Raw genomic sequence first — 27,559 nt, 5'->3', positions numbered from 1 at the left:
CCACCCTCTCTCCCATGTCTCTGATACACAGATGTATGACTTCACCCCTTCTCCCCTTGAATATCTTCCCAAAACTTATGTGCCCCCTATCTTCTAGTTTTAGTTGATCAATATTTAATCTCGTGAAGAAATGCACAACAGTACCACTACTTTAAAATAGCCCTAATTAATTCCCCTAATCTTGAACCACTCTCTCTAGTTATTTCTAGTTAATAAGCTTGTAAAATGTTCCGCTTAGTTAATAATTAATTTCTCCTACAATCTCCCTTCTAAAAATCATAAAGTGAATTACTATAAAAAGAACATACAAAATGACCCGTCCCCCAAATCTTACGAATATTATATTATACCCTCTTTTATATGTATAAATTAGCTGTAAAGTTTTTTTTTAGTTTCATTATATCAAACAAAATAATATTGAAATGTGTAACCCCCTAGTTTTAAGAAATTCAAAATGTAAAACAATGAAAAAATGGCACCTTTAAGCTAACGCATACGTGCCTTATCAAATAAACAAATTGAAAAAAAAAATGAAAAGGATTTTTCTCTATTTTACAAAGCTGGAATTCACCATCTATTCTAAGGTAGTTATTGAAGCATATATGGAACTGTGCATGAAAATTTAGGTAGGCGTAAGCTAGAGTGTATTGTTTACACTATATTTTTATCGCTGAGTTTTTCGAAAATTGAAAAAACTGGTGTCATCCAAAAATCAACGTCGCAAATTGTTTTTGCGCTAGCACCTGGGAAACTCTCTCATCGGGACATCGGAAAACAACACCATTATGTGTTATTAAACCAAACTCTGACCATCGAACGAAATGCAGTCAGAATGTATCTATTCCGCCCCGACAATTAAGTCGAAGCAAATGGCTTACTGTCAGATATACAACTATCAACATTGTCACATCGTTACAACGGTCATCACCAATTAACTACATTGGTCTTCTCCAGGCTTCATGTTTATGCCGCTTTTTCTACCACGTTTATGTGAATAACATGGACGAATTTCTTGTGAACTCCTGCACGTTGAGGTAGCTTGCAGGTGACGGTGTGGTCTCAATGACAGGTCCCAAAGATGTCGATTTGCAAGAACCGTTGCAACATACCTTGGGAAATTTGTCTGCATGGGCCTTCCAGCTAGATATCGAGTTGTACACGGAGAAAACTGAGCTAGTTGTATTTTCAAGAAAGCGTAAACCAGCGCAACTAGTTTCAATTAATGGGTTAATCTATTGCTCAGGTTTCAAATATCTCGCCAACAAAGGATCAACTTTTTCTGTACAATAATTGGAACGTATTGGAGTGCCAACCCAGGAGACCTGATCAGACTGTACCAAACAACGATATTGTCGGCTATGGAGTACGGCGTGTCTGTGTTCACTCCGCTGCTAATATACACTTCATCAAACTGGAGCGAATCCAACATTGTTGTTTGCGTATTGCTTCGGGTTGCATGCACTCGACCCATACGATGAGTCTAGAAGTGCTGGCAAGCATCCTTCCGCTGAAAAATCGATTTTGGAACCTCTCATATCGATTGCTCATCCGATGCGATATCTTAAACCCGTTAGTAACTGCAAATTTCAAGACTTATCGAGCTCAATTCCCACATCCGATTTATGATTACATGGCACAAAACATCAATTCTTCTTCGTATTATCCCAACCGTGTCATGCTTCTGATTCATCGACACATCCATGAAAGACGAGATTCGTGGAATCTTGGATGACACACGTCCGTAAGTGATCCCAAGCATCTTTCATAGTCAATTTCGAGAAGTCGACTGCAACAAGATGTTTTATACCGACGGGTCAAGTATAGATGGCTTCACTAGCTTCGGTACATTCAATCAGAACCTCACGGCCTCATTCAGACTCAATGATCCTGCTTCATTACATGTCGCAGAACTCGCAGCTATTCAGTATACCCTTGTGATTATTGATACTTTACCCACCGATCATCACTTTTTTGTTTCAGACAGCCTCAGCTCAACAGAGGCTCTCCGTTCAATGAAACCTAGAAAGCACACTCCATATTTACTGGGTAAAATATGAGAGCTCCCGTGTGCTTTGTTTGTAAGATCTAATAAGATCACCTTAGTTTGGGGTTCCCTCGCATTGCACCATCCCAAGTAATGAAGCAACTAGTTCTTTCGAGGCGGGCGCTTTCGATATCTACGAAAGACAAATCTGCTTCAATGATTTTTAAATATCTCTCGTCAGAGGACGATAGAAAGTTGGCAGATATCTTGAAGCAATGAAGAGTTAGGACGATGGCTATATTCTATCATCCCGAAGTTATCAACGAAATGGCGGCGGTTACCACGGTATCGGGCATATTGTCTGGACATGCGCCAAGTATTCTTCTGCCAGATCTCAACTAGTGCATTCCATACGGGTCCGAGGAAGATCACCCAATGTCCCGGTTAGAAATGCACTGGCAAGCCGATATCTCTTCTATATGTTCCTCTTATACACCTTCATAAAACAGTAATATAGATTCAGCTGCCCCTTGGATTTTCTTATCATTCCTAGAAATGCCCTCTTCCGCCTGTACCGTACACCAACGACGGTTTAATGCAACTTCAAGGTGACACGAAATATCTGTCAAAAGAATTAACAAACACAGAACCTACAGCAGAAATATTACACGTGCAATTCGCTGTCTATATCTGAGCATTACTATGAAATCGTCTTAAGGAACCCTTGCTTGTTCATGGAGTACATCACGCTTCCTGATGAAGGTCGCTCGAGTCGATAATTTATGCCGTTGATCTTCCGATGCCTGAAACTGAAAACTAATATTTTTCTCTTCCTGCCAATTTGGGCCACCCTCTCGTCCCTGTCTCCGATACCCAGATGTAGGAATTCATCCCCCCTCTCTCATGAATATATCTTCCCGAAACATATTTGTCTTTCTAGTTTTAGTTGCAGAATCTCAATAAGAAATGCCCAAGTGCACTATGACTCATAAAGATAACTCTGATTAATCTTCCCCATTCTTAAGAAAATTCGTTTCCCTCTATTTATTCGTAGTTTTAAAATGGTATTAAAACTTTTCCCCTTAGTTTATAATTAATCGCTCCAACAATCTTACTGCTAAAAATCTGAAACTGCATTGCTATAAAAATAACACTATATGACTGTCCCGCCTTAAAATTTCCTTAGTTTTATTATAAAAAATATATCAAAGTATTAACACATACTTTTAAGAAATTCAATATATAAAACAAAAAATCAGCGTCTTTGAGTTAACGCAAACGTGCCCTATCAAATAAACGATTTGAATAAAAAAAAAAACAACTTTCTTTGTTACACTTCCCTTTAATTCAAAAGAATCTTAAAAACTAATAAGCAGAAAGCGTAAAAAAATCGAGCGAACGAATTTTCGTCATTGCCACGACAGCGTTCGTCCGTGCGCTCGCATACCTGTTTGGCGTTCCTATGTGTTCCGCTCTGTATATTCAAAAATATTTTGAATTGGGTTCTGTTTATCTATCGATATAACCAATAGAAAGTCGATTTGTTCGATTTTGTAAAGCAAACATCCCCCTTAGATGATCTATTGGTCAAATCGGTCGACCACAAAACACGATAATGTGCAAGACCCCTCAGTTCTCATTTGTCATCTTTTACCAAGCAAGTGAAAATAGAAACCGTGTATTTTGAGTATAGTTGAATTTATTGATTTTTGTAAAGCTACTTCTCTACCGTTTTTGGAGTTTGAAAGAATTGTCGAATGCCACTTTCTGTTTTAAAATAAAAAGTAAACTACCACAACACGCTAGACTTTTAACTAAGTTTTTGAAGCTCCTCTAGGCGGAGAGACATGCAAAGTGTTTTACAAAAACTTTTTCTCACATCAGGTGAATCTATGCTTTTTCTGTCTCAAGCCGAAATGACTCGGCTTTCACATAGCTACGTAAGCCAACATTGAGACTCCGATGGGTACGTGTATTTTATATGTATGTGAATAAGGACTAATGTCCCAGTTGCCTACTATTTATGTACTTCCTATCGCTGATGAAAATGGATTTTGATTGCGCTTTGATGTGGTGTAGAGTAAGCAGTATTTTGCTGTTGTTATCAATACGATAAGAAGGATATCTTTGGATATTCTTAGGATGTCCGGTAGTTTGTGGGCAGGAGCAAGGATTCGGGACTTTTGAGACTTCTGTTTGTAATCCTAACACATATCATACAATCACACACACACACAATGGGCGCACACACCCTTTTCAAAAACGCTCATACTCTCATAATAATATTAACTACGTTACAATAGCAATTTATCTCTTGTTTAAGTATAGTTCGGCCTGTATGTAGCAAAGGTGTTGCTGGTAATCTAAAAACCAAACGACAGCCTGTTGTATTTAAATTTGTAAATCTCTTCCTTGCCGGCGTGGAAATTTTCCGTGATTCAGAATTTTAGGCTTTTTCGCAACACTGCTGCTCCGGTGCAAGGAAAATTTCCACGCTAGGTGAACAGATTTGTAATTTAGTTATCTGTTAGTAGTGTTGGAACTTTTTAAAATACGATCACACGATTCCGCGACGAAAAAACGCGACGCGACCAAATCCACGTGGATTGGTTGGTTTCTTGATTTAAGGTACGTACGATTTTTGTAGTTTTATCTCTGTATAAACTATGTATAGTGATCAATATAAAGTCATCCGTTTTGTATTATTTCTCCTTTTTTGATCCTGAATTATAGTGTAATAACTAGTGCTTGTATTGTTTTCTTTGTGTGATATGGACCATTGTTTTCACGTTAAGCAGAAAGAGTCCAAGCAAAATAAGACGATCGCTGAAGAAGAGAACAGCTTTATAGGTGGTGTTCATTATGCTTCTTTCATTTGAGTCTTTTTGCTTGAATGCGATGAAGGAAGTTGTGAGCAAAGTATTTCTTTTATCTGTAATCTCAGTTTGTGTTTTCTTTTACTAGATGATGATCTATGTGTTTTAAATGTATGTGTGTGCTAGTTGTAATTGTATGGAACAATTGATGAGGTTCGAATTGGCTTTATTTATTGATTGATTTTTGGCAAACTGTAATTTGTAACGGCATGCAACGAAGAAAACACATCAGACGTTCTGTGGAACGGTTGGTGTGTCTAATTTTGAGATTTACTTGCTAAGAATTTACATCATTTTATGATATACCCTGAACCTTAAATCAATTTTTGTTACGAGCACCTTCCATTGTGGTATACGCGACGGACCAACAATAGGGCTTCCACTTAGTGTTACACGAACCCGATAGATGACGCGCGATTTCTTAGATACAAAAACTAAAATTTGTTAATTGAAACCTATCAAACAAAAAAGTCATATTATATATAAACTCCTAACAACGAACGAACACGATTATATATCACAACGATTTACGGCGGAACGCTAATACGAATACACTTTTTCACTTTTTTATTATTTATTTATTCACGGAACGCGACGCGATTTTTTCTTTTAATTTACGGACCGACCGAACGCGACGATTTCGGTTAACGACGACACGATACGCGGCGACGATTTCTAATATACAAGAACAAAAAAGAAAAAATATATAAGTTGCTTTATGTAAACATCTACAAATTGTATTGAACAGATATTACTGAATGTGCGAAAGTTTTACTGATAAACCACTACATGAAATGTGTCACAGCAGGAACATAAATATAAATAACAGAGATTTTTGTTTCAATTTGAGGAATATGTTTTCTTGCTTTTTCAGTCTTTGATTTGTTAACCTAATGTTAATGTTGTTAGCCGACATCATGTTGGCAATAAGTTTTTAGCTCAGATTTTTATGTTCACAGTTATACTCCTTAAGATTCTTTTAATCTATGTTTTTGTTTGTCTTTATATAAGTTGAAGGCTTTTCCCAGGTTTAACATTCATTACTTTAAAACCATAATTATTTAACTTCAACTATCTAATGGCACCATGTTTTACTCATTATAGCATCTTTCATTTTGTTTATTTTTGCTTACTAAAAAGATCAATCAGCTGCAGTGAAGGAACTGTTGCAGTGTGTTCAAATAGTATCTGTTCAACGTTTGTTTGGTCTTTATTTTTTCACACGATTTAAATTAAAAAATAAAATAAACTACACAAAATTAAAACAATAAAAAACAGTCAAAAACTATTACGGACACGGAACCCGACGAGCAAATAACGATGACGACGACGATTTATAACGACGAAACGCGAACGCGACCCGATTTTCCCGATTGTACAAAAATTCCTAACTCTTATTATTAGTGTTATATGTTGTCTTCTGTACTTGTTTAGTTTAGTTTCTTTATATATATAGTTAATACACCAAACTTTTTTTTCTCTCAACATAATCAGAACGATTCGAAGGCGTAGTTTTTTTTATACTAAAATATCACGAAATTTAATTGGCAAGTTTTAAATCAAACAAACATTCGATGCCTTGCAATGGAAAGATGCATGATTTAGTTAGCTTATGCTTATATATTATACTTGGGTAACCGAAAATATCAGTCAAAATAACAGAACATGTTTCGTAAGGTCCACTTTAAATATATTAGAGTGTAAAAATCGGAGCTTCAAGCGTAAAAATAGGACTGGGGTTCTCCGATGAAGAGTAGGTTTAAAAAACAACAGTATAAAAACAGGACAAAAATAGAGCCGGTTCTTACAAAGTAGTTTTTGGCCGTCTTTTAATCTTGAATGTAACGATATACGAATTTTTCTGTGAACGAATTATTTATTATAAACCTTTATTTTTTATCGGGGGATACTTTTGCACGATTCTTATGCTTTAGGACATCAGGCCGATTCTTACGCTTGATGTTTATATCCTTTTACATTCTGATATAACGGGTTTTGCAAAGCATGTTCTGTCCCTGCGGATTTTATTTTCAGTTGCGCTCATTTATCTAATGCTCAATCTGGTGTTCTTACGGTTCAGTGATGTGTCGTTTGCAGTGGTTTTGATATTCAGCATAAACGTGGATGGATCAAACCTATACATAATTGTATCTGACAAAATCTGTGCACCGAAGATAATCATTTCGGCAGCACGCATGCTGATGAATTAGCTTGAGGTGAACGAAGAACTAGAATAATACCCAGTAGACATAAATATGTTTATCAACACCGTAAAAATCAATGTTTTCATTTCATTTTTTTTTATTTAATTTTCGTATATTAATTAGAAGCTGTTTTGTTGATGTTTTTTGTTTAGGTACAGCGTAACTTAGTTGATGCGTTATCCACTCTGATCTGGATTCATCTAGAATTCTCGCACATATATTGAGGCTATTCTAAACCGAAGATAACATCGCATTGGCTCGAATGTTTGTGTTCAAACTGCAACAGGGGTTATAGCAACGACAAAATAAGTTGCATATACATATATTACGAAATAACCACAACAACCGAAGCGGGTGGAGGCTTTCGAAAGTAGGATAATGCAACATATTATGCCGCTTGTTCAAATCCTCTTCTTGTTAATTTCAGTTGTGTTATTATGGAACTTAAATAATACCCACACGCATTCAATCTCATTTACTCGGGCTAACTCATTCACTTACACTGATATACGGAATAAATGGTTTTGTCAGAGTGCACTTTTCAGAACTTAAAATATCAAGTTGATCTGAACTTTCAAAACAGAACCAGAAGTCTCCAGTTAGGAGTTGTTCATGATGCACATTGGAGGAAGGATCATTTATAAAGGAGTTTTGTTTCCATTTAGGGAAATTGATGGGAATTATTTCGCTAACGCATTTGATATATGTTGAACAGTAGTCTACATTCAGCATTGAGTAAATCGTAATAAATTCTCAAACGACCTTTTTTATATACGCAATTACGATTACGCTTACATTTTACCATTACAATTTTACGTAGTGAGTGGGTCATTTAAAATCGGAAAATATTTTATTTGTTTTTGCTATAGTGAATTCTACACCGGGAAAATAAGATACAAGAAGCTCATGCTCCTTAATTCAACATTTATAAAAACCCTATGAAATATAAAATGAAAACATACTATTTCGAATGGAACGCTGTAAAGGCGATCCTCAGTTAAATAACTGTTCTAATTTACAAAGCCAAGATGATTAACAATTTTGCTTGGAAATCATACCGTCTTCACCGCAATTGAAACTGAGTTAGGGCCAATTTAAAAGAACAAATGCGTACGTTCTAGTCACTACTGCTAATTTTGAGAGCAATTGATTTGACCCTTTCGTATTCCACTATTTTTTGTTGGTGCTTTGTTTCGCGCACGCAATCGATTTGATTTTACATCAAGTAAGGATAAAACTGCTTTTTACATACCGTCGCTCAACACGAATGGTACCTTTTTAGATACTGTACATTACCGCTAGTCGCTCGCTTAGCTGCTGTGGGAACTGCTCTACGAAACGGCTCCAGTTCTCATCTCCCACTTGTGTCTTGAAACCATGCAGGATCTAAAATAGCCAAAATTGTTCGATATGATACACTATTGAATAACAAGATGTAGTTGTTACCTTTTGCAGCATTTCATGTAAATCACTTTTTGGATTCATCCACGAAGCTGCAGCATCACAAAAGAATATGAAATCGGCAACAACGCCGACCGGGTTGACCGTAATCATCTGGCACATTCCACGGAAGGCCGAATCCTTTTCCTCGTTATCCCGAATGTTTCGAAGTGATGAACACCTACAATTTAACCAAAAGATACGGTTTTAGATTCATGAGTTATATTTAACTCAAATTATAGTACTTTTCACAGTGTAACGATTAACGGAAAGAAATGAACAATCACAAATGCCATGCTTGTGATAATACTCAAAGCAATAGCTTATTATGGTTTGAAATGGACACAACTCAACAACCAAGGTTACACATATGAAAAGAGCTAGTAAAAATATCAGAAAGAAGTAATTTAGTTACACACCACTGTCGCACAAACTGTTGTAACGAAGGAGCCACTTCTAGCGGGCACACAAGACCGAGTCGACCGATCGTTATTGCTGTACAGAAAAAATAAACAAATAAAGAAAGAAAAATACAAACAATTATACGAAACGTTAATGTTTATGCTTTATGTTACGACTTCTTTACGGGCATTTACAGTATGTTCTGAAATACGCGAAAAAACATAAAATATCAAATATGTTTCTGCGAATTATAGTGTTGTAGGAGCTTTCTTAGTATCAAACAAAATATAAATAATGAATCAAAGGTCATACAGAAGATTCATCACAAAAGCCAACGCCATGTTTTCGCAGGTTCCTGATGTTCCGTCAGTGTTGGTGTATTCGGTTTATCCCTTTAATGTTTTCAGTTTTTGATATGTTATTCTCGATTAAATATTAAAAGCGGACTGAAGATACCCAATTATCTAAAGTTTTATTTGCCTTGGGATTAAAATGATTCTTTCATTTATCGCAAAATTCATAGGATAAGGCGGTGGTTTAATGAGCCACTCGTCATATGTTCAAATCACAATCGTTGCACTAGCCCTGATATTGTACTGAACAGAACAATAGGTGGCGAAGTCGGTCGAAACAGAAGCTAAAGTTCTGCAAAGAAATGTAGATCCAAGGTTTTGTTTTATTTTAATGGCGCTTATCCTGGATATGAAGCTCAAAAGTTGTTTCTAGTTGGACAGGACGGAATAGTCTAGATAATGAATTTCTGAAATTATCAGAGAGCTACTAAAAGCACCAATTAGCAAAGTCCTGTAATGCAGAGCCCATTAAATTCTCTTTTATATTAGGCGTTGACGCCTAATGTAGCTAAGCCACATTGCTTTAAGTTTGGTCCTGTCCGACATTAATACACTCCGACGACGGGTCGACGGCCACCTCGCCCGGCGGATCTCCAGCGGCTTTGCGCCGCTTCAGATCGTTGGTTTCGGTTATGCGACAAAATCAAGGGCTCTTTGTATGTAGATTCCAAGAACTGATTATGTTTGAAAGAAGGAATCAACCCATGTTTCTGGTAAACGGCACTTGATGTCGATGCCGCGAACACATGTTGTTCCAAAGACTACGGAGTCGGTAATGTGACATTTTGCTCTCAGCTGACAGCAACCGGGAAATCACAGCAGATCACAATGATGATGATGATTATGTGCTCAATGCCCAGTCTCTATAACGGGACATTGCGAAATCTTTTTGTGGGAATTGCAACAACAGGAAATGGTCGAAGAATAGTGTTACTTTCCGTTGAATTATACCATTATACGAAATGAACATTATGCCAACCGAAAGCATATGTCACTTGGTGTCATGCCAAATTCATTATGCCGAACGAACTCTTACCAAACAACCCGGGCAGAGTCTGATAGTAAATTGAAAACTACACTTGATGCTATGATGTTCGGCAGATGATTACTTATTGTTATCGTCTTGGTCGATTTAACGATTAAAAGATCAAAATGGAAAGCAGGAAAATTGTACTACGACATCAAACAGAAAACTATTTCTCCTATCAGTGAGAGTAAAGTGACAGCTCTCTGAGATGTTGATTTTTTTTTTGATAAAAAAAATATGTATTTACTTTGATATTTTACCAAAGAAAGATAAATAAAGAAACTTCCTCAAAGAAACAAACATATGGTAGGTAAAGATAGCAATATGAAATAAAAATTTGATTTCAATTTGATGCTATTATAAAAATATGAATTCAACTTGTTGTAAATATGATGTTCGACTTTGCTCGGGAAACTTATACCAAACGACGTGCTCCCTTCTGAAAGTGGCGGTCGCCAAAACATAAGAAACCGGCGTGACAAAATGATCAGCCGCACTCAAGCTATTTGAAAAAGTTAAAAAGATAAAAACCTAGGCTCTTGCGTTACAGAGCCACCTTATGCCATTTTTGTTGAACCCAGAACTAGGTCGGATTTTGACAGCGGTTGGAGTTGATCGAATGGAAGCGACAATAGTGAAGATCGGATAGGATCTATGGTCGTATGTAGACAAGGAAGGGGAACAAACGAAACGCGCGTGAGGCTGCTAGTGATTTTCTTTTGCTTATTTTAGGCCGCTCAAAAGAATTTTAACACTTACGGCTAATGACGAACGGTTGGCCCGCGAAGGCTTATGTCGTAAACTCTCGTGTTTCTATTTCTTCCGTATTGAGAATGGCAAACGCTGGAACGTTATGTAAGTAGCTGGAGTTGACAGGTTTTAAGGGTTTGATGCCTGGCTTCGTCTTGATCGAAATCCCCGCTATGAGCGGTGTATGTCCATTGGTGATTCCGCTTCGCCACGGTCAGCTATGCTCATTTGCTGTCCTGGTTTGCTCTTCTCCATCCGCTGCACGGTATCTTTCAATCCGAAAAAAGCGCTACTGGGGTCTTCAACTTGGCTTGATGTGTCACCATGAAGCAGCTTACCTTTAAGATTGACTTTCGTTATGCCTGAGGAGCCCAGAGTGTTTCGTCTTCATCGACCTGCGCCTTTGTGCAACGTTACTTTTTACCTGCTTTTCTTACTATTGCGCCCGCGCGCTCGTTGGTCGATTTATCGCGTTCCGACGCGGCATGCCTGTTGTAGGCTTCTACTTTCTAGAAATGCGAATCGCTAACGGCACACCTGCTGAATGCTTCAGTTTCCCATTGTCCGACAAGACTATTCTGGGACTCAAAAGCTTCTCTACAAACTGGGCCATCTCTGCAGTGTCCGCGCTTTTAATTGGAGGTGCGGCGACGAGTTTCGTGATCCAATCTACGACTACTAGCATTACTGTGTTTCCCTACTTCGAGCGTATGAACGGACCAGCGAAGTCTATTGATATTAATTCCTAGGGCATTTTGGACGGCTTCAAGTTTCCCATCTGTGGCATCATATTTGCGTTTGGTTCTTTGGTTGCCTTGCAGGTTGGGCAGCTCCAGACATAGCTGTTTACCTTCTCCCGCATGAAAATGTGTTTGAAGTTTCTGAAACGTTCTGTGGAAACCCAATAGTGCTGTTGTGCGTGAGTCATGGAACTTGCATATCAACTCGCGCCGTTCTTCGAATGGTACCACTTTTTTTCAAAAAGGAATTGCATTTCCATCTTAATCATTGCCTAGACAATTCTTATACAGCTCATTGTTCGCTAATCTTAAGTCCGGGAAACGCCTTCTTTTTGCACTTTGTCCTTTTGTTGCAAGTACCACGAATCCTTGCAGTTCGCACCTCAGAAAATAACCGATGCCGCCATACATGAGAGCACCTCAGACACTACGTTGATCCTATGCTATATTTCCCCCTATGGAGAAAAATTAGGTAAACACCAAGTGCTTTCGCATTGGCCTGCTAAGCCAAAACAAGTTTCGGCTTCACTGTGTCTCATCGGCATAAACAGAACTTCTGCTCGGACGTGACATCACAACAGTCGTTCGATTGAAACACAAATTGTGTTTCCGTTTTAGGGATTTAGCATCAAGCCGGCGGTAATCTATTCCAACAATAAGTTAGTGTCAGTTTTTGATGAGACGAAGTCGAAACGCAGCCATGACTTTGTGACTACGTTGATACTCCCCTTCCAGTATTTGATTTCGAAGTCGAAAGCATTCATCTGCAACAACCACCTACTCATGAGAGCTGTCGGGTTCTTCATTAGTCGAAGATAGCTAAGCGCCGCGTGATCGCAAAAACCGTTACACCTGTTATGTAACCTCGAATCTACTCTATGGCGCGGATGACCGCTAGACATTCACGTTCGGTTAGCGAGTATTTCCCTTCCGAAGAGGCTAGCATCTGCGAGAAGTAACAGATCGGGTGTTCCTCTCTGTAAGTCTACTGCATTAGTACAGCTCCAATCGCAACATCACTGGCTTCGCAAGCAATGGTATCGTATAGTCAGGCATTGCCAACACCAGGGCTGACACCAAAGCTGTTTTAAGCTTTAGAAATGCTTCGTCTGCTTGCGTGCCCCATCGAAAATTATTCTTTGTCTTCGCCAGTTCCGTTATTACCTCCAGTCGTGAGAAATCATTTATGAAGCGTCGGTAACAATTACACATACCGAAAATCGGTTGTACCTCCTTCCGGTTCGTTGGAACTGGGAATTACTGGGGATACGATGCTTTCGATCTTTTCCTCATCGACTATCGATCCGCTCTGGGTAATAATGTACCCCAGGTATCTGAATTCTTGACGACAGAACTTGGATTTCTCTGGCGATGTCAAGTTTGCTCTCCGTAACCACCCCGCCATTTTTTCCAGCAGTCTGTGTTCATCGAACGTTTTTGAGCAGATTACGATGTCGGTCAGGTAGTAAACCGTAGATACCGGTAGGTAGATACCGCCTGCAGCGATAGCTGCCAGAATGCGTCCTTGAGATCGATGGACGAAATGTACTCACAGCCGTTGAGATTGTTGATGATAGACGATATTTGCGTGATAAAGTATCCTTCGTTCACCATCACCGAGTTTAGATGACAAGCGTCTAGACATACCAGGAACTTCCCAGGTTTCCAATTGGATAGTATCGCTGCTTGCGTGGTGGTGCGTCTCCTACGTCTATTCGGTACACATCCAACCTTTTAATGCCAAACCTTTCTTCCGCTGTAGAAAACTTTGCAAGCGTTTCTTTAAGCTACCTGCGTTGTTCCGCGCTCAGGACTTTCGTCGGCTCATCTTCTTTCAGCTCCGTCTTATTCAGCTCCGTTTCCATGCTGCAACGTGTTTCTTTGACTCCGAACTTGTCTCAAAACTTCATGCCCAGGATCGGGCAATCCGGAATTGTCAAGACCAGCATGGTCTCGTTCCGGTTGTGAAAAACTATCGGCACTTGAACGAAGTGTGAAATCTTGTGCAGCGTGCCATCCGCTGTTTTGATGCCTCCTATTGCGTTTTCTTTGCGCAGACTTAACTGTTCGACCCGCTACCTAGAAGCGCTGTCATTGCTTTGTCCAGTATGATTGCATGTGGGCGGTTGTTTAGTCCGAGATTAATGATGATTATGTTCAGTAGTCCTAGTTCGGTGACATCGGAGGCGTTTTCTATTGGTTGCGGAGGTTTATTACACTGTGTTGCAAATTCCCCAGTATGGCGTTTCCCACATCTGTCCCACACCGTGATACAGCTGCGTAGAGAGTGTCCCTTTCCCCCTAAACTGTATCACTTATTTGTATTTTGTGATTATGTCAATTTATAAGTGCTGAAAACTTCACTCTATCAAGTTAGTGGATGATCGCGAAAGGCTGAAGCGTTTGTATATATATGTGTTCGACACTTGTATGTGACATCGCGTATACATTCGATTTCGTAATCGTGTGGCCATTTGCATATTTGAGTGATTTCATAAATGATCACGTGGCACGTGAATAGGAGATACTTGATTTTCAGTGAACTGCACACTAAGAGAGTGAGTTTCTTCATCTCACAAGAGTTTCCGGTCATGCCGCATGGAACGTGTTGTCTAGTGGATATTAGTGTTATTTTTATTTGGTTCTAGGACCGAATGTAGATATTTCAGAACGTCAGCGATAGATGATCGTGCGAACATAAGCATGTTTGAGGCCGCATTTATAAATTTATAAGTGCCAGTCGGTTCACTTTATTACCGGGGTGTTATCATGTTTGGAGAATCGCGTGCGTAGGCATGCCCGGATGATTGCGAAGGGCTGCCAAAGATCATCTGGTATATTGTCACCTTCGCTAGTCTTGGCATGGGACACTTAACTTAAAAGAGCCCCAAAGCAGAACTCATCGTCAAGCGCAAGGCACCTCTAGAGAGAACTTAGCCTAAGCCCTCTTTGTACATTATGGCTAAGTGGGTAGTAAAGGTTACCAAGTTAAATATTAAATTATTCAAAATTTCTATGTGATATAATCACTGTAATACTGCTTTAGTGGAAAACCCCCGCATCACGTTAAGGTACAGTAACATGCCGAGGGTACCGCAGGTGTGGGAGTCTTGGAATTTTCATCAAATGCAAATCACCCAAATCTGCAGCATATGCGGATAGCTTTAAGTAGCTTAGTACCTTATGCTGTCGTTTCCAAAGTATTTTATATCTTCCAGACCCTTCCCAATTGAATGTCATTATAAAGTAAAAAAGAAAATGATGCAGATTACAAAGAATAGTTTGTCGAAACACACTTTTTGGCATTTGAAATCCACAATACGGTAAGTCCCGATGTTATTAGCACCGATAATTATTTTTTTAAGCTTCGAAAACATATAAAACCAGGAGTAAATAAACGGTAGCTAACAAATTCGGGACATCGATGATTTAATCAAGTAGAAGACTATCGTTTGTATCAACATGTAAAATGAGATAAAACATTACGTTTTAACGTAACTGAAATGAACATCAAACATCAATGATTGGCACAATTAAAGAAAGTCAAGTAAATCATACTAATTATTTGTTAGATCAAAGGAGACTTACCTGTATTCTCCAGCAACGTTTTCGGTGTATTTGGGTTGTTTATTATCTCAATAAGCTGAGCCAGTACCAATGGGATATACGGCTTGGTGTCTTCGCCTGTAGAAATATGTAACATACCAATAATTTTTGTTCGGCGCTTACTTTGGAAAGTCAACTTACGCAGCTTTATGCTGATTTCTCCGATAGCCCACGTGGCATTGTTACAGACCGAAATATGTTCGGGGTTCAAATTTTGACCAAGAATGGGCAGAAAGTCTCCAATAAAAGGATGGACATGCAGAAAACATGCCTTCGTCAAATCTCCCAGCAGTGCAAATGATGACTGCCGCACCTGGTAAAACAGATGTTAATTTTTTGTTTAGATGAACATCTCAAATTCGGCTGTATCACTTACCTCTGGCATTGAATCCTGCATGCATTGATAAAGCAGCTGCATTATATTGCTGCTAACAACCAGCGTTTCAATATGACCATCCAAACCTTCCGCCAGACCTGATAACAGGTCTAATGCAACAATCATAAAATCCTTATCCGGGAGCTCATATTGGCCTGGACTGGCAGTGCTAGCAAGATCCTGATTCAGCGTTTGTTGTATCAGCGAGATGCACCTCCTGTAGACAGGTTCACAATATGGAAGGAAACCCGACTGCAAAGCGGTGGCCACACTTGACAAGCACTCCAGCAGCGGAAACAAATCTTTATCTTCATCCTTCAGCATATTCCATTTCTGAATCAACGGAGGCATAAGCATATTAATATACTCGGGTTTGTTTAGATGGTGCCCGACAGAATCCGCCAATGTCCCGATGGCATCGTACAGGATAAGCAAATTTTTATGCTGATATTTCCCGAAAGCAAATACTAGAGTTTTCAAGATAAAACCTAGGTAGGGAACAAGCTCGGTGCAAGCTTCTTCTTCCAAAGTGGCAAACGCAGAACAGGCCGCTTCCTGAACACGCTTATTTGCGTCGAGGATTCTCTTGAGTAACTCTTCCATTAACGGTTTCAAATACTGATCATGTGGCTGACTTACAACCCAGTGCGCATAACGTGATAATGTCCAACAAGTAATGGCTCGAACCAGCGCTTTCTTATCTGACAAGCACGATATCAAGAACGGAATCAACTCGGGTAGATGAGGGATCATACCATTCATACAACCCTCGGCGATTGCCCCCAAAGCCAAAATTCCACTTTCCTTGATTTGCCAATCCTGATGAAACAGGGTTTCCTTCAAGATGGGCAGTAGAATAGGAAGGAAATCGTCCTTGAACACGTTTGCTAAGACATCCAAAGCAGCAGCGCTACACTTGCGTAAATTCCAATCGGACAGATTACTGTCATCGTCCATATCGTCATAAGGATCGTCCATATCTTCCTCTTCATCGTTTCCCTCCATCGACCGTGCTCCAGTGTCTTGCGTGCTCATGCTGCCTGCCTTCTGCGTGTGCGTCCGCGACTTGTGAAATCTCGGCTTTATGTCTTCTTCACGATCCGGAATCATTTCGTCCTCTTCCACGTCTCCCTATTTGAGGAATAAAAACCAGTTGTATCAGTTGGACAACTAAATGCAAAAACAAAAACATACCTTTAAAATAATTATGTCAATATCGGAGTATCTCATACCGCGTACTAGAACCGGTGCTAATCGTGCTAAATGTGGCGTCAGTACTTCTTTGCATATGATCTGCTCCGCAAGCGATAGCCAAAATTCGCATGCCTCTAAGGCAGTCTCATCGGGATCCTGTGTTCGTACCAACATATACTCGATAATGTTGTTCATATGTGGCATCAACCGATCCATTCGCACCTCCAACAGCATCACCAAACCGCGACAAACATTCTTCCGAACTTCACGGTCTTCGTCCGAAGATAAATGGAACAGATTCTCTATGAACGTATCGATATGCAGCATCAGAGCTTGCGTTCGATTGATGATAAACTGGTTGATACATGCAATCGCATGGGATCTGATTTTGGGGCTGGAGTGACGAAAGAATTGCAAAAATTTCGGAATCATTATATTCAACGGTCGATTCAAAGCAGCACTATCCAATGTGTCTGCCGAGTCCTCGCAGATTTTTTGCAGTGCTCCGAAGGCACCCTCACAAACACTGTACTCCTGTGAGTCAAGCATATCACACAGCGTTGGCAACAATTCCGGCCAGCTTTGAAGGCTTCCCTTGTTTGCAATCGTCGTAATTAGAATTCCAACCGTGGCTCGAATTAGCGGTGATGGATCTCCAAGGGCCATCAGACATTCCTGTTTGATGTATTCGATGATCGCTGGCTGTAGCTGTGTTCCGTGGATGCGAATGTTGTTCTTCAGTATCAGTCCGGACAGTGAACGGGTCGGTTCATCCTGTGTTTTTAGTTTGGTCAGCACGTAAATCAGGTAGTTGTTGAAATCCGGATACTGATTTAGTTCCTCCAGTTTCTAGAAGAAATAAATATGGTTAATGGTGTATTTTTAACAGTGTAAAATAAGTGGCAACCCGAGCAAAGTAGAACATCAAAATTACAACAAGTAGAAATCATATTTTGATAATAGCATCAAAGTTAAATCTTATTTTGCTATCAGTTTTAGATTTTTTAAATATGACATCAAATTTTGATCTCAATTTGCTCTCCTTGTTTCTTAGAATAATTTTCTATGTTTATATTTCTTTGGTGAAACATCAAAGTGAATACATATTTTGTTATCAAAAAAAATTTCAACATTTCATTGAGCTTTCAGTTTACTCTCACTGATAGCAGAATTAGTTTTCTGTTTGATGTCATAGAACAATTTTGCTACTCTCTATTTTGATCTTTTAACCGTTAAATCGACCAAAACGACAACAACCTGCGTAATCATTTGCCGAACATCACAACATCAAGTTTAGTTTTCAATTTGATGTCAGACTCTGTTCGGGAAACTACGAGAATATCTTGCCAAGATACCATCGTGTAATCTTCTGTCCCGAGAGATATACTTACTGCCGGACGGTTTTTAATTAAACTAATGTTATTACGGTTAAATCATAAATAATTCTTCGACAGCAAACAAATTAATTCCATATTCTTGAGAATCTTCAAATTGTATAATTTCTAATAGTTGTTGCGATATGCAACATATATTTTTTTCGCAAAGGAAAAAATTTGCGCATGAGGGCCAATATCTAACTTAGAAAAGGTGGATTTAAATGTTTCGTCAGTAACTGACACCAACTTGGCTATATATCCAAATTAAAATCAAATTAGCGCCAGTTAGACAATAAACCCAAACAGTTCACACAACATATGGTCGGTGTTAAGTCTGATCGGACTAAGTGACATAGTATTTCGAGAAAAACGAGTTTAAAGTTTGAATCCTCTACGTTATAATTTGAAATAAATTTTTGCCATAATTCTTGCAAATTGTAACATACTTCAAATCTGGAAAAAGGCGAATGTAGCTGATGAAATTCTTGATCCTGTGCTAAGTACGGTCTGACTTAATACCAACCATATGTGAATGCCTGGCTGGTACCGAGTGATGTCTCGGTTAGCCAAACATAGAAGCTCTGGTTACTGACGAGTATAGGGAAACGAACTCATTCATTTAGAATGGGCATTGCCTGTAAATATGCAACATGCAAAAAATATTCCCAAGCGGAGGCAAATTTGGTGTTAGTTTGCATATATAGCCTAATTGACAGCAAGTTGGTGACAGTTACTGACGAGTGGAACACGAAACATTCAAATCCAGCTTTTCATTTGTTAAGAATCTGATGTTTAATTTCGAGATGCTCAAAGAGAGTTGGTTTCTTCAAGTCATACTGCCGTTCTACGCCTGATTGTCCCATGTTTCGAAACAGTGAACTGACGAAAACGCAAGCAAAGTTGAACATTATGTTTACTTTCAGTGGGAAAACGGCTTTACAAATAAACCTGTAATGTTCAAAATTACGTTGAAAATCAACATTTCCAAGTACTCAGTGGGACTGTTATGCCGAGAAATCTGAATAGGCGTAGAAAATTCTGTGCATATCTTTGCATGACAGCACTAATCTGCCGTGATCCGCATAACAGTCCCATTTGCTATGGGTTTCCTATGCAGGTGGGACTGTTATGTGTATCACGGCAGAGTAATGTTGCTGCAAATCTAGCCAAACATGTCAAATGGTCCTAAGTGCAAATGACAGTTTCTCTTTGTTTATTTTCTCTTTCGCTAATAACTCGGCCGTTTATACGTTTGTTCCTTAACTCTTAGCATAATATGCTAGTAGAAATCAAAGTTTTTCGATATATACAGAAACAATATTGAAAAGTTTTATGATGACGCAGTAATAAACGAAAGAGAAAGTAAACAAAGAGAGGCTCTCATTTTCACTTAGGACCATTTGACATGTTTGTCGAGAAACGTCAGATGTAGTCTGCTTTGTTTTCATTGGTGTGCGCCGGTTTTTGTTTTTCGTGCAAGTAAGATTTCGACGTCAACATTTCATAAGGCATTATATACAATATGCTCATGTTGAGAAAATGGCGTCTGAAAAATTACCTCGTACTTTATATTCCCATTTATGAACAGGAGCTTGATTTAAGGACAGAACAACCCAATGCCGCGTTAAATTAACCATTTTTCCGAATAATATACCAGATTTATTAAAAAAAATGTATTTTGAACGATTTTTGCAGATAAATGTTTTGGTCCCTTTTGAAACATCGCACTGGTTTTGTGCCCTCTCCCATAATCCCTTTTTGGCGAGACGTTAGCTTATAGTGCGTGCAGGTGAGCCCTTTTGTTTATAGCAAATGATTATGTGACGTTTATTTTGATCCCTTTCTTGCTGTTGCGATGTTTTTGTTCCCTTGTCAAGTATAGTCTTTTTCATTAAGAAACCTCAAACAAATTTTTCCGTTTTGTTGTTTAGTGTATATGAACCGTTAATTTTTGAGGGGAAGTGAAAGGGAACATAAGCAAAACAAGTTATTTTGTTTATGTGCCTTTTCGATAATCCATTATTTCGCCAACAGCCAGGCTTCAGAATCGGCTTATTTAAGGTATGCATAAAGCTTTGTTAGTGTCCATTTGAAGTAAGTATTAACCGGAATTGTTTACGTTTTGTTTATCGGCCCATTTGAAATGTTCTCGTCGATTTTTGCTTCGCTAGAAATCGTAAATGGATGCTTTGACCATGTTAAAAGTGTACGGGAGTGATGATAGCGATGATGAATTTTACTGGCTCGATTCCATCGGAGATCCGGAAGAACGATTCTGTAGCTCAGGCATGCCGCTATCGGGCATGGACCGCATCCCAGCAGAATCTGCGGAACGAAGGAAGTTTTTTTTGGGTCGCCTAAAGCAGAAAACGTCAGAAAGAACACCAAAAAAGAAGCTAAAAAGGATTCCGCCAAGAAACGGCCAGCAGCCCATTTCGTCATTGAAAAAGATTGTGGGTATCGTAAAATATGTTGAGAACTTTTGTCTCATGATGACAGAAACTGAATAAACGAGATCTACTGGAACATGGACACGAATGGTCAGCGTAGGTATATTCAAAACTACATGAGCTTTGATAGCGTTGAAAAGACGAAACCCTCGTGCTGCAAAAGATTTGAAGAAGAAGCGGTCATACGTTTGCACCCTTCCTACTACCAACTCACGGAAAAGTGATTCATGTGAGGCTATCAAGGCCCACATTTTAGCGTTTGGGCCGACGGTATCACAGTGCTTATAGAAGGAAGCATGCTCCTAATCGACGCTATTTGCCATCCGATTTGATCCAGAGAACCATGCATGACAGGTACCAAGCAATACATGACGTTAAAGTCAGTTACCCTCTGAATTCCGTTTGTTAAATTGGGCCACGAAGAGTGCGAGATGTGCGTCGCTGCGGAGGAGCATCAAAAGATTTCTGGCCACGAGAGTGGAAATTCAGAATGCACCCAATGTATCGAACAGAATATACACTTGGAGTACGCAAAGCTATCACGAGCGGAATACCGCGCAGATGGCGATAAAGCTGTCGCTAATCAGCTGCTAATGGCCGTGGATATAGATATGGATATGCAAAAAGTAATATTTTTGCTTTCATTTTTTTGTTTCTAATCAGTTCTAACTTTTCAATTTAGATACAATTGCCACGTTTGGATGGGTTAGACAGTTGTATTTTCTCAAAGGATCGTGGCCTACAACGAAACCTTTGCATCCGTTGGTTAATATAACTTCGACTGTCCCGAAAAAAGAGAACACTTATCTCGACGTCTGTTTGAAGCCGTGGTCCGTCACTTTCCCTCATAACATGATGGCCGCCTTTGGCACTTGACCAAAACAAACACCAACCGCCTCGTCGCTTAACTGTTGCCGCCGATCCGTAGCAGTATCAGCTCACATTTTCAGCAAAAAGAGAGCGGTGGCCTATCTAATCCCTATGCTACTTATTCACAAACATAAAACAAATATTATCTAACCTAGCTGCACGAACAAAACCGTTCACCTACGCGAAAATGAACAAAATTTGCAAGAAAAAGTGAACGGTATCCAAACAACGGTGAGCATAAATTTTCGCAAACAATACACTCTACGGAGAGAGTACGCACGAATGGGTGTATTTCCACCCAGTGCCAAATTGTTACCCTGACGAGATTCAAGCCGGATAGGTAAAACCAAAATATATTTTTATTCGTTTTCCGTACAGCCAGTGGTATTATTATCGATATCTTTCATACCTTCAGTGACCTTTGAAACAGACTGATCAAAATCGCCATCAATTATAGGACGTTTTCGCGTGTTACTGGAAATACCATCCTTTTGACTAGCTCGATCTTGAAATACACTTGGAATGTGCTGTAAGATTTTGTTGATTTTTGCACTGTTTTGCTCCATCACTTGCCTCGCTCCATTAGTGCTTTGTTTTGTTCAACACTAATGGCCTCCACGGTATTGTTGGTGGATGAAATCGTTTGACGAAAAGTAGCATTAGCCATCCATTTAGCACAAGAGTTATACATCCAGAATAGATTAGAGCATTTGGCGATCGAATCACGTATGGCGACAGATTGTTTCACGCACTTTAGGTGGAGACGATTTATTGAACCTACTGCAAACAATTTGTCCCACTTTTTCCAAATCACGAGTGCAGGCAAAACAAACCGACGCAGCATCCATTGTAACGGTTACGGAGAAATTAAATTCGACAAACTCGTTAAAGTTGCGGCTCGGAATAGGTGTACTCCAAGTATGTTGATCGAAGAGATGATCGATGAACGGAATTTAAATGATGAGTAAGCCACACAAACAACAATGTTATTTACCACGAACTGTCAAAAGTAACATATGATAAGTATGCGTAGAACGGCAGTATAGTTCTCGGCAATGTCATCCTGAAGCTTATTGTCTGGCCTCTAGTGTACATGAGCGAGATTTATTTTTGGTGAATGGTCCAACTGAAGGCATGGACATAGGCTGCTAGAACCGAAGGTATGGCCTTCCGGGTGTGATCGTATTATGATAGTCCAAGAACGTGCGATAGTATAATCGCACTGGATTCCTCGCTTATAAATTTGCAGATGTTAAAACGTTCACGTTTGCGAGATCGCAGGCGTAGGTTTGCATGGATAATTGCATGCAATTGCATGTTCGCGTTTGTAACCAGGGTTGTATTATCACTTAGGACTCAAGCGTTTGTATGTTAACAGGTTTGATTGCGTGCACGTGTGATTGTCGTGTGTATGTAACTTCTCGTGTACGGTTCAGATCCATAAGGGAATCAAAGTATCCGGTCATGGAGCCCTGAAACTTCTAGTTTGTTTTTTTATACCAAGGCTGAAGATATGGGGATAGGCTACTAGGATTGAAGGTAGGGGCATCCGAACGTGAGTGATTCATGATCGCGTGGGAACGGGCGTTGCTATAATCGCATTTGAGACCGAGTTTATAATTCGTAAGTGCGATTGCGTGATCAGATTTGTAATATCACGGAGAGCGCAAGAATATCTATGTTCGCGTGTTTCATTGCGTGGACAATTTTATGAAATATGTCAAATGCAAAGTGCTCACTTATCATCTATTTATAGATTTCAAAGCCGCATAATATGGTGCAATCGAATAAGGTCAGCTATGGTTATTGCACGAATGCGATCAGATCCGTGTACCCGACGGTCTCTTTTGTATACTGTTCAACGTCGCTTTGAAAGGTGCGATAAAAAGAGCAAACCTTGAAACGAGTGCGGAAAACCATAAGTCTGTTGTTTTCCCTTACGACGTTGATATTGCTGCATGTTACTTTGAGACAATGGCGGAGATAAACATCCGACAGAAGCTTGAATCAAAGCGAACTATACTGATTTTAAATACGTCAAGATATATGGGAGCAAGAGGTTCGAAAGAAGAAACATTACGCCCGAGCATATCGATTGATGACGACCTACGATAAAGAAGGGTAGAACGATTTATTTGTTGTATCTACATCAACAGACCCCTTGGTCCCAATGGTGGTTGCTTAGACCAGTTTCAATAAAGCTGTTTGCACACGAGGCGACAGGACACACGTCACAAAAAATATTCACTATGGATTTTGTTCTCCCTATTCCAACGCTGTTGCTGTGGCCGCGTTGGAATAGCCAGAACAAAATCCATAGTGAATATTTTTTGTGGCGTGTGTCCTGTCGCCTCATGTGCGTACAACCTTAAGGATTGACTACTTTGATCGTATTCCTCGTCAAGTGGATGTCGAATGCGTTAAAATACGCCGAATTTCGGTAACAGCGCTGTGGCGACCATAGTTGGTTCTCCTGGAAGGTAGTCGCAGGAGACAGTTATCACGTAGAGCTTCACGATCCATGTGCTCGAGGATTAGAATCCACTCTGGCAGAAAATAAGTTTGATTTGAATGGAGAGCAGTCCCTTAGGATACTGAGAGTGTGGAGCTGTATTAACTAACAACGGTTTTCGTAGCTCGGCAGCTGAAATCTGTTTTGCCATGGGAGACGTCGAAGTGCAAAGTGTATGTATCGGCTTTGGACTGCTCCGATTCTGTCAACCCCGTTCTGGTAGTACGGGTCCCAACCAACAGAACATTCTATTGTTGAGCGAATCATCAAATGATTTTAGACAGTATACGACAGTATATTAATTTGGTTTAGTGTATTCTTACCAATTAATTGTTTTACCTTTCGCTACGGTAATTTTTGTAGAGATTTGTGAGGTTTAAACGTTGTTTCAATCGACTTGGAATTTTATTTTCATCGTTGTTATTGTGCGGTTTAAAAGTGTCTCCTGTTTGCATTCGTATTATGAAAAAATCGACAAGACTCAATCGGGTAGAACTTCTGTTTGCTACATGAGCAAATCGCTTGCCAAATCATGTATTTATATGCAAACCTTGAAAGTTTCTGTTCACTACTCCCTCCAAACTTGTACTGGGCGGTGAAGCCACGGAAGCTGCGGGAAGTCCAAGAAGAGATAATGAGACTTCATCAGCATCTGCGTGTAGAGCTTCCGGGTCCGAGACTTTCCCACCGTATTTTGCCGTTCGTTACGATTTGGAACCTTTTGCGCTTTGTACGTATGCAGTCCCTCCCGGTCCTGACTCTTTGAACAAAAGACTTGGAAATTCAATTTTTTGGCCACATCCCTGACTGAAGCATTGCGATTCCGCTTAAACGCTTTCACTACCCACTTCACTACTTGTTCATCCTGACCGCATTTTTCCTTTTGTTCCATGCTCAGAGTTTGGTAGGAACGTTTAATCACACAACGCACCGTTGACTGCACGATTCCGAGTTGTTTTCCGATGTCCCGATGCGAATTGAAAATTTTCCAGGTGCTTGCACAAATTCAATTCGCGATGCTGCTTTTCGGGTGTCGAAAAACTATAGCAGCAATAAAAAAAATACAGTGTAAGCAATACACTCTAAACTACTTCGACATAAATTTTCAAGAGAAAATACACAATAGGTTATTTTCTACAGCCTTTCTTCCGTGTTACAATTTGATGTGGGACACTCATTTTTGCGCATGAGAAAGTGACGTTTAAGACGAAGATAGTGTGATGCAGCTCGGACGCATAGCCGAGTTCAAGGATCCGACGTCAATCCACTGAGAATCCGCCTGACGAGGTTGGCACGCCATGGAAAGTACAAACATACCTGTGATCCATTCGTTTGCCGGTATAATCAAGCATTCCCTAGTTTAACACAGCACGCGAACATTAGGTAGAGACAATATTTTATTTTTGTTGATAAACACTATCCTATTGTTACTAAATAAAAGATTGTTAATGCCTAATGTGGCCGTTTCGAATCCTTGGGGTCGAGTACGCAGACCAGCCGCACCACACTACCTGCGTCGCTTTCTAATGCGCAATACTACTATTAGTAACGTTAGTAGAACAACTCTTTTTTCACATTAAACTACTTTAAATCTTTCCCCCAGTTATTTTATTGTGTAAAATAGTGTATTTCCAAAAAAAAATTAACCCATTTTTCAAAAAAGCCGCTATTCGGAACATTTACCGCCATGGTACAATCAATTACGAATCATTACTGGATGGGGCTCAAACATCCAAGTAGCATATGAGCACTGTCAGCCCAGTGGAAGCACTATTAAACCTTAAATATCACATGCAGATTCAACGAATCAATTTTTCGAACATGGTAAAAAGTTACACAAAACCAGATAAACCAACTATTCAACTAATAGCATACGTACCAATTGAACCGCTCGCTGAATGGCATTGTCTGTTGATTGCGATTGTTTCAGTAATGTGATGATCTGATTAAGTCCGTCCTGCTGCGGTTCCCACGTCATTTTGTCGATCTAGTCCCGTTAGCTTCTATTGTTCGGTACGAATTTGCAAACAAAACTTATCAACAATGCTTGCACTTCCGCAGCAGTTTCACAAGAGGCGAGTTCGGTTAACCTCTACTGGACAAATAGGCGCGTTTTTGCAATATGTTTGCAAATTGAATAACTTATGCAAAACTTGTTTTTACCCTTTCATCGGGCAAAAGTATGGAGGGGTGCTGTTCCTTCTTTATGTTCTTCACTTGGTTTCTTCCAAAAGTATAGGTAGCAGACAATAAGTCCACGATTTCACCAGTCTGAAAGAATTGATCGTTAACTTCATTAGCAGAGAGGATTCTCCTGTCAATTTGGAAGTTCCGTCAAAACTTCTTAAAATGTTTCATCAAAATTAAACCAACCATTATGGGTTGCTGAAAAATAAAAATGTCTTCGCAAAAGCGAAAACGCCTTTCGGAGCCTTCAGAAAGTACCAATTTCTCACCTTATATAGGTCTACCGTGCTGTTTTCTTAGCAGATTTTAGCAACCAGCAACCGGAAAAAGAATTTTCACGACACTTCAGTAAAAATAATTGATCTTAATTTTGTGAAAATGTGAAAAATAATTGCAAAACCAACGCTGCGTGTCGACACAAGATGACTTTTGGTTGGAAGAAGAAAGAAAGAGTTTTGAGGGTGCATTTTGATGGCCAAAGTTGCCAGAATTCTTTTTGTACATTAGCCCGCCTTTTTGTGATGCCATCCCTCTAAGAACGGTTGGTTTCAAAATCGTCCAATGTAGGACGTTCGTTGGACCAATTTGGACAACGTCCAAATAACCGTTCAACAAACGTCCATCGTTGGACCCGTGTTGAACGATTTTGAAACAATTTTATGGACGTCTCAGTGGGATTATACACTGTGGAGTATCTTTGAACCGATTTTACCGAATGTTTTAGCCTGGGACGGGACGTGCAAAGTGAGAATTGGTCACTGCACAGTGACGTCATGCATTAAATGTGACAGGTGGTGGTCCTGTTGATTACATTTTGAACTTAGAGATTATTCGTATTCTGAAGCATTTGAAATATATTGGGAATCATGTTTTTAGAAGAATAAATGTTTCCTAGAACGCCTTACAATTAAATTGTGCTATTCCATACTATGGGAATATGTATATGAAAGATCTAATAAGTGAACTAATTATTTGTTTACCAATAAATTCTAGTGTTCTCTGAATCGGTAAGTAGTTTTGCGGTAAAATTTCTTGGGAATTAATTATTAGCACCAAGCTTATTTTAATGGAAATCAAATTTCTTAAGTCCAAACTGTAAACAAAAGGACCAGCACTTGTCAAATTTGTGAGGTTAAGGCATTTCATACAATGGTCAATAAGTAAATCTCGACAAACATGTCAAATGGTCCTAAGTGCAAACGAGAGCCTCTC

The 27,559-nt window shown here is 39.4% G+C and overlaps 1 protein-coding gene across 1 annotated transcript; it reads right to left on the bottom strand.

Annotated features, from left to right (window-relative positions):
- Positions 1-3,663: 3,663 nt before the first annotated feature.
- LOC131686703 (transportin-1) lies at positions 3,664-26,787 on the bottom strand. The gene is made up of 9 exons (XM_058970617.1): positions 26,617-26,787; positions 26,040-26,431; positions 16,953-17,801; positions 15,759-16,889; positions 15,524-15,695; positions 15,365-15,460; positions 8,924-8,999; positions 8,511-8,685; positions 3,664-8,450 (listed from the first exon to the last, which is right to left on the bottom strand). Exons 2-9 carry the CDS (start codon positions 26,136-26,138, stop codon positions 8,343-8,345), a joined length of 2,706 nt encoding a protein of 901 aa, XP_058826600.1. The 5' UTR covers positions 26,139-26,431; positions 26,617-26,787; the 3' UTR covers positions 3,664-8,342.
- Between the last annotated feature and the right edge of the window lie 772 nt (positions 26,788-27,559).

Source organism: Topomyia yanbarensis, chromosome 3 (assembly GCF_030247195.1).
Source record: "Topomyia yanbarensis strain Yona2022 chromosome 3, ASM3024719v1, whole genome shotgun sequence".
Taxonomy (NCBI): domain Eukaryota; kingdom Metazoa; phylum Arthropoda; class Insecta; order Diptera; family Culicidae; genus Topomyia; species Topomyia yanbarensis.
Note: the sequence above shows the minus strand (reverse complement) of the source record. Positions and strands in the feature narration are given on the sequence as shown.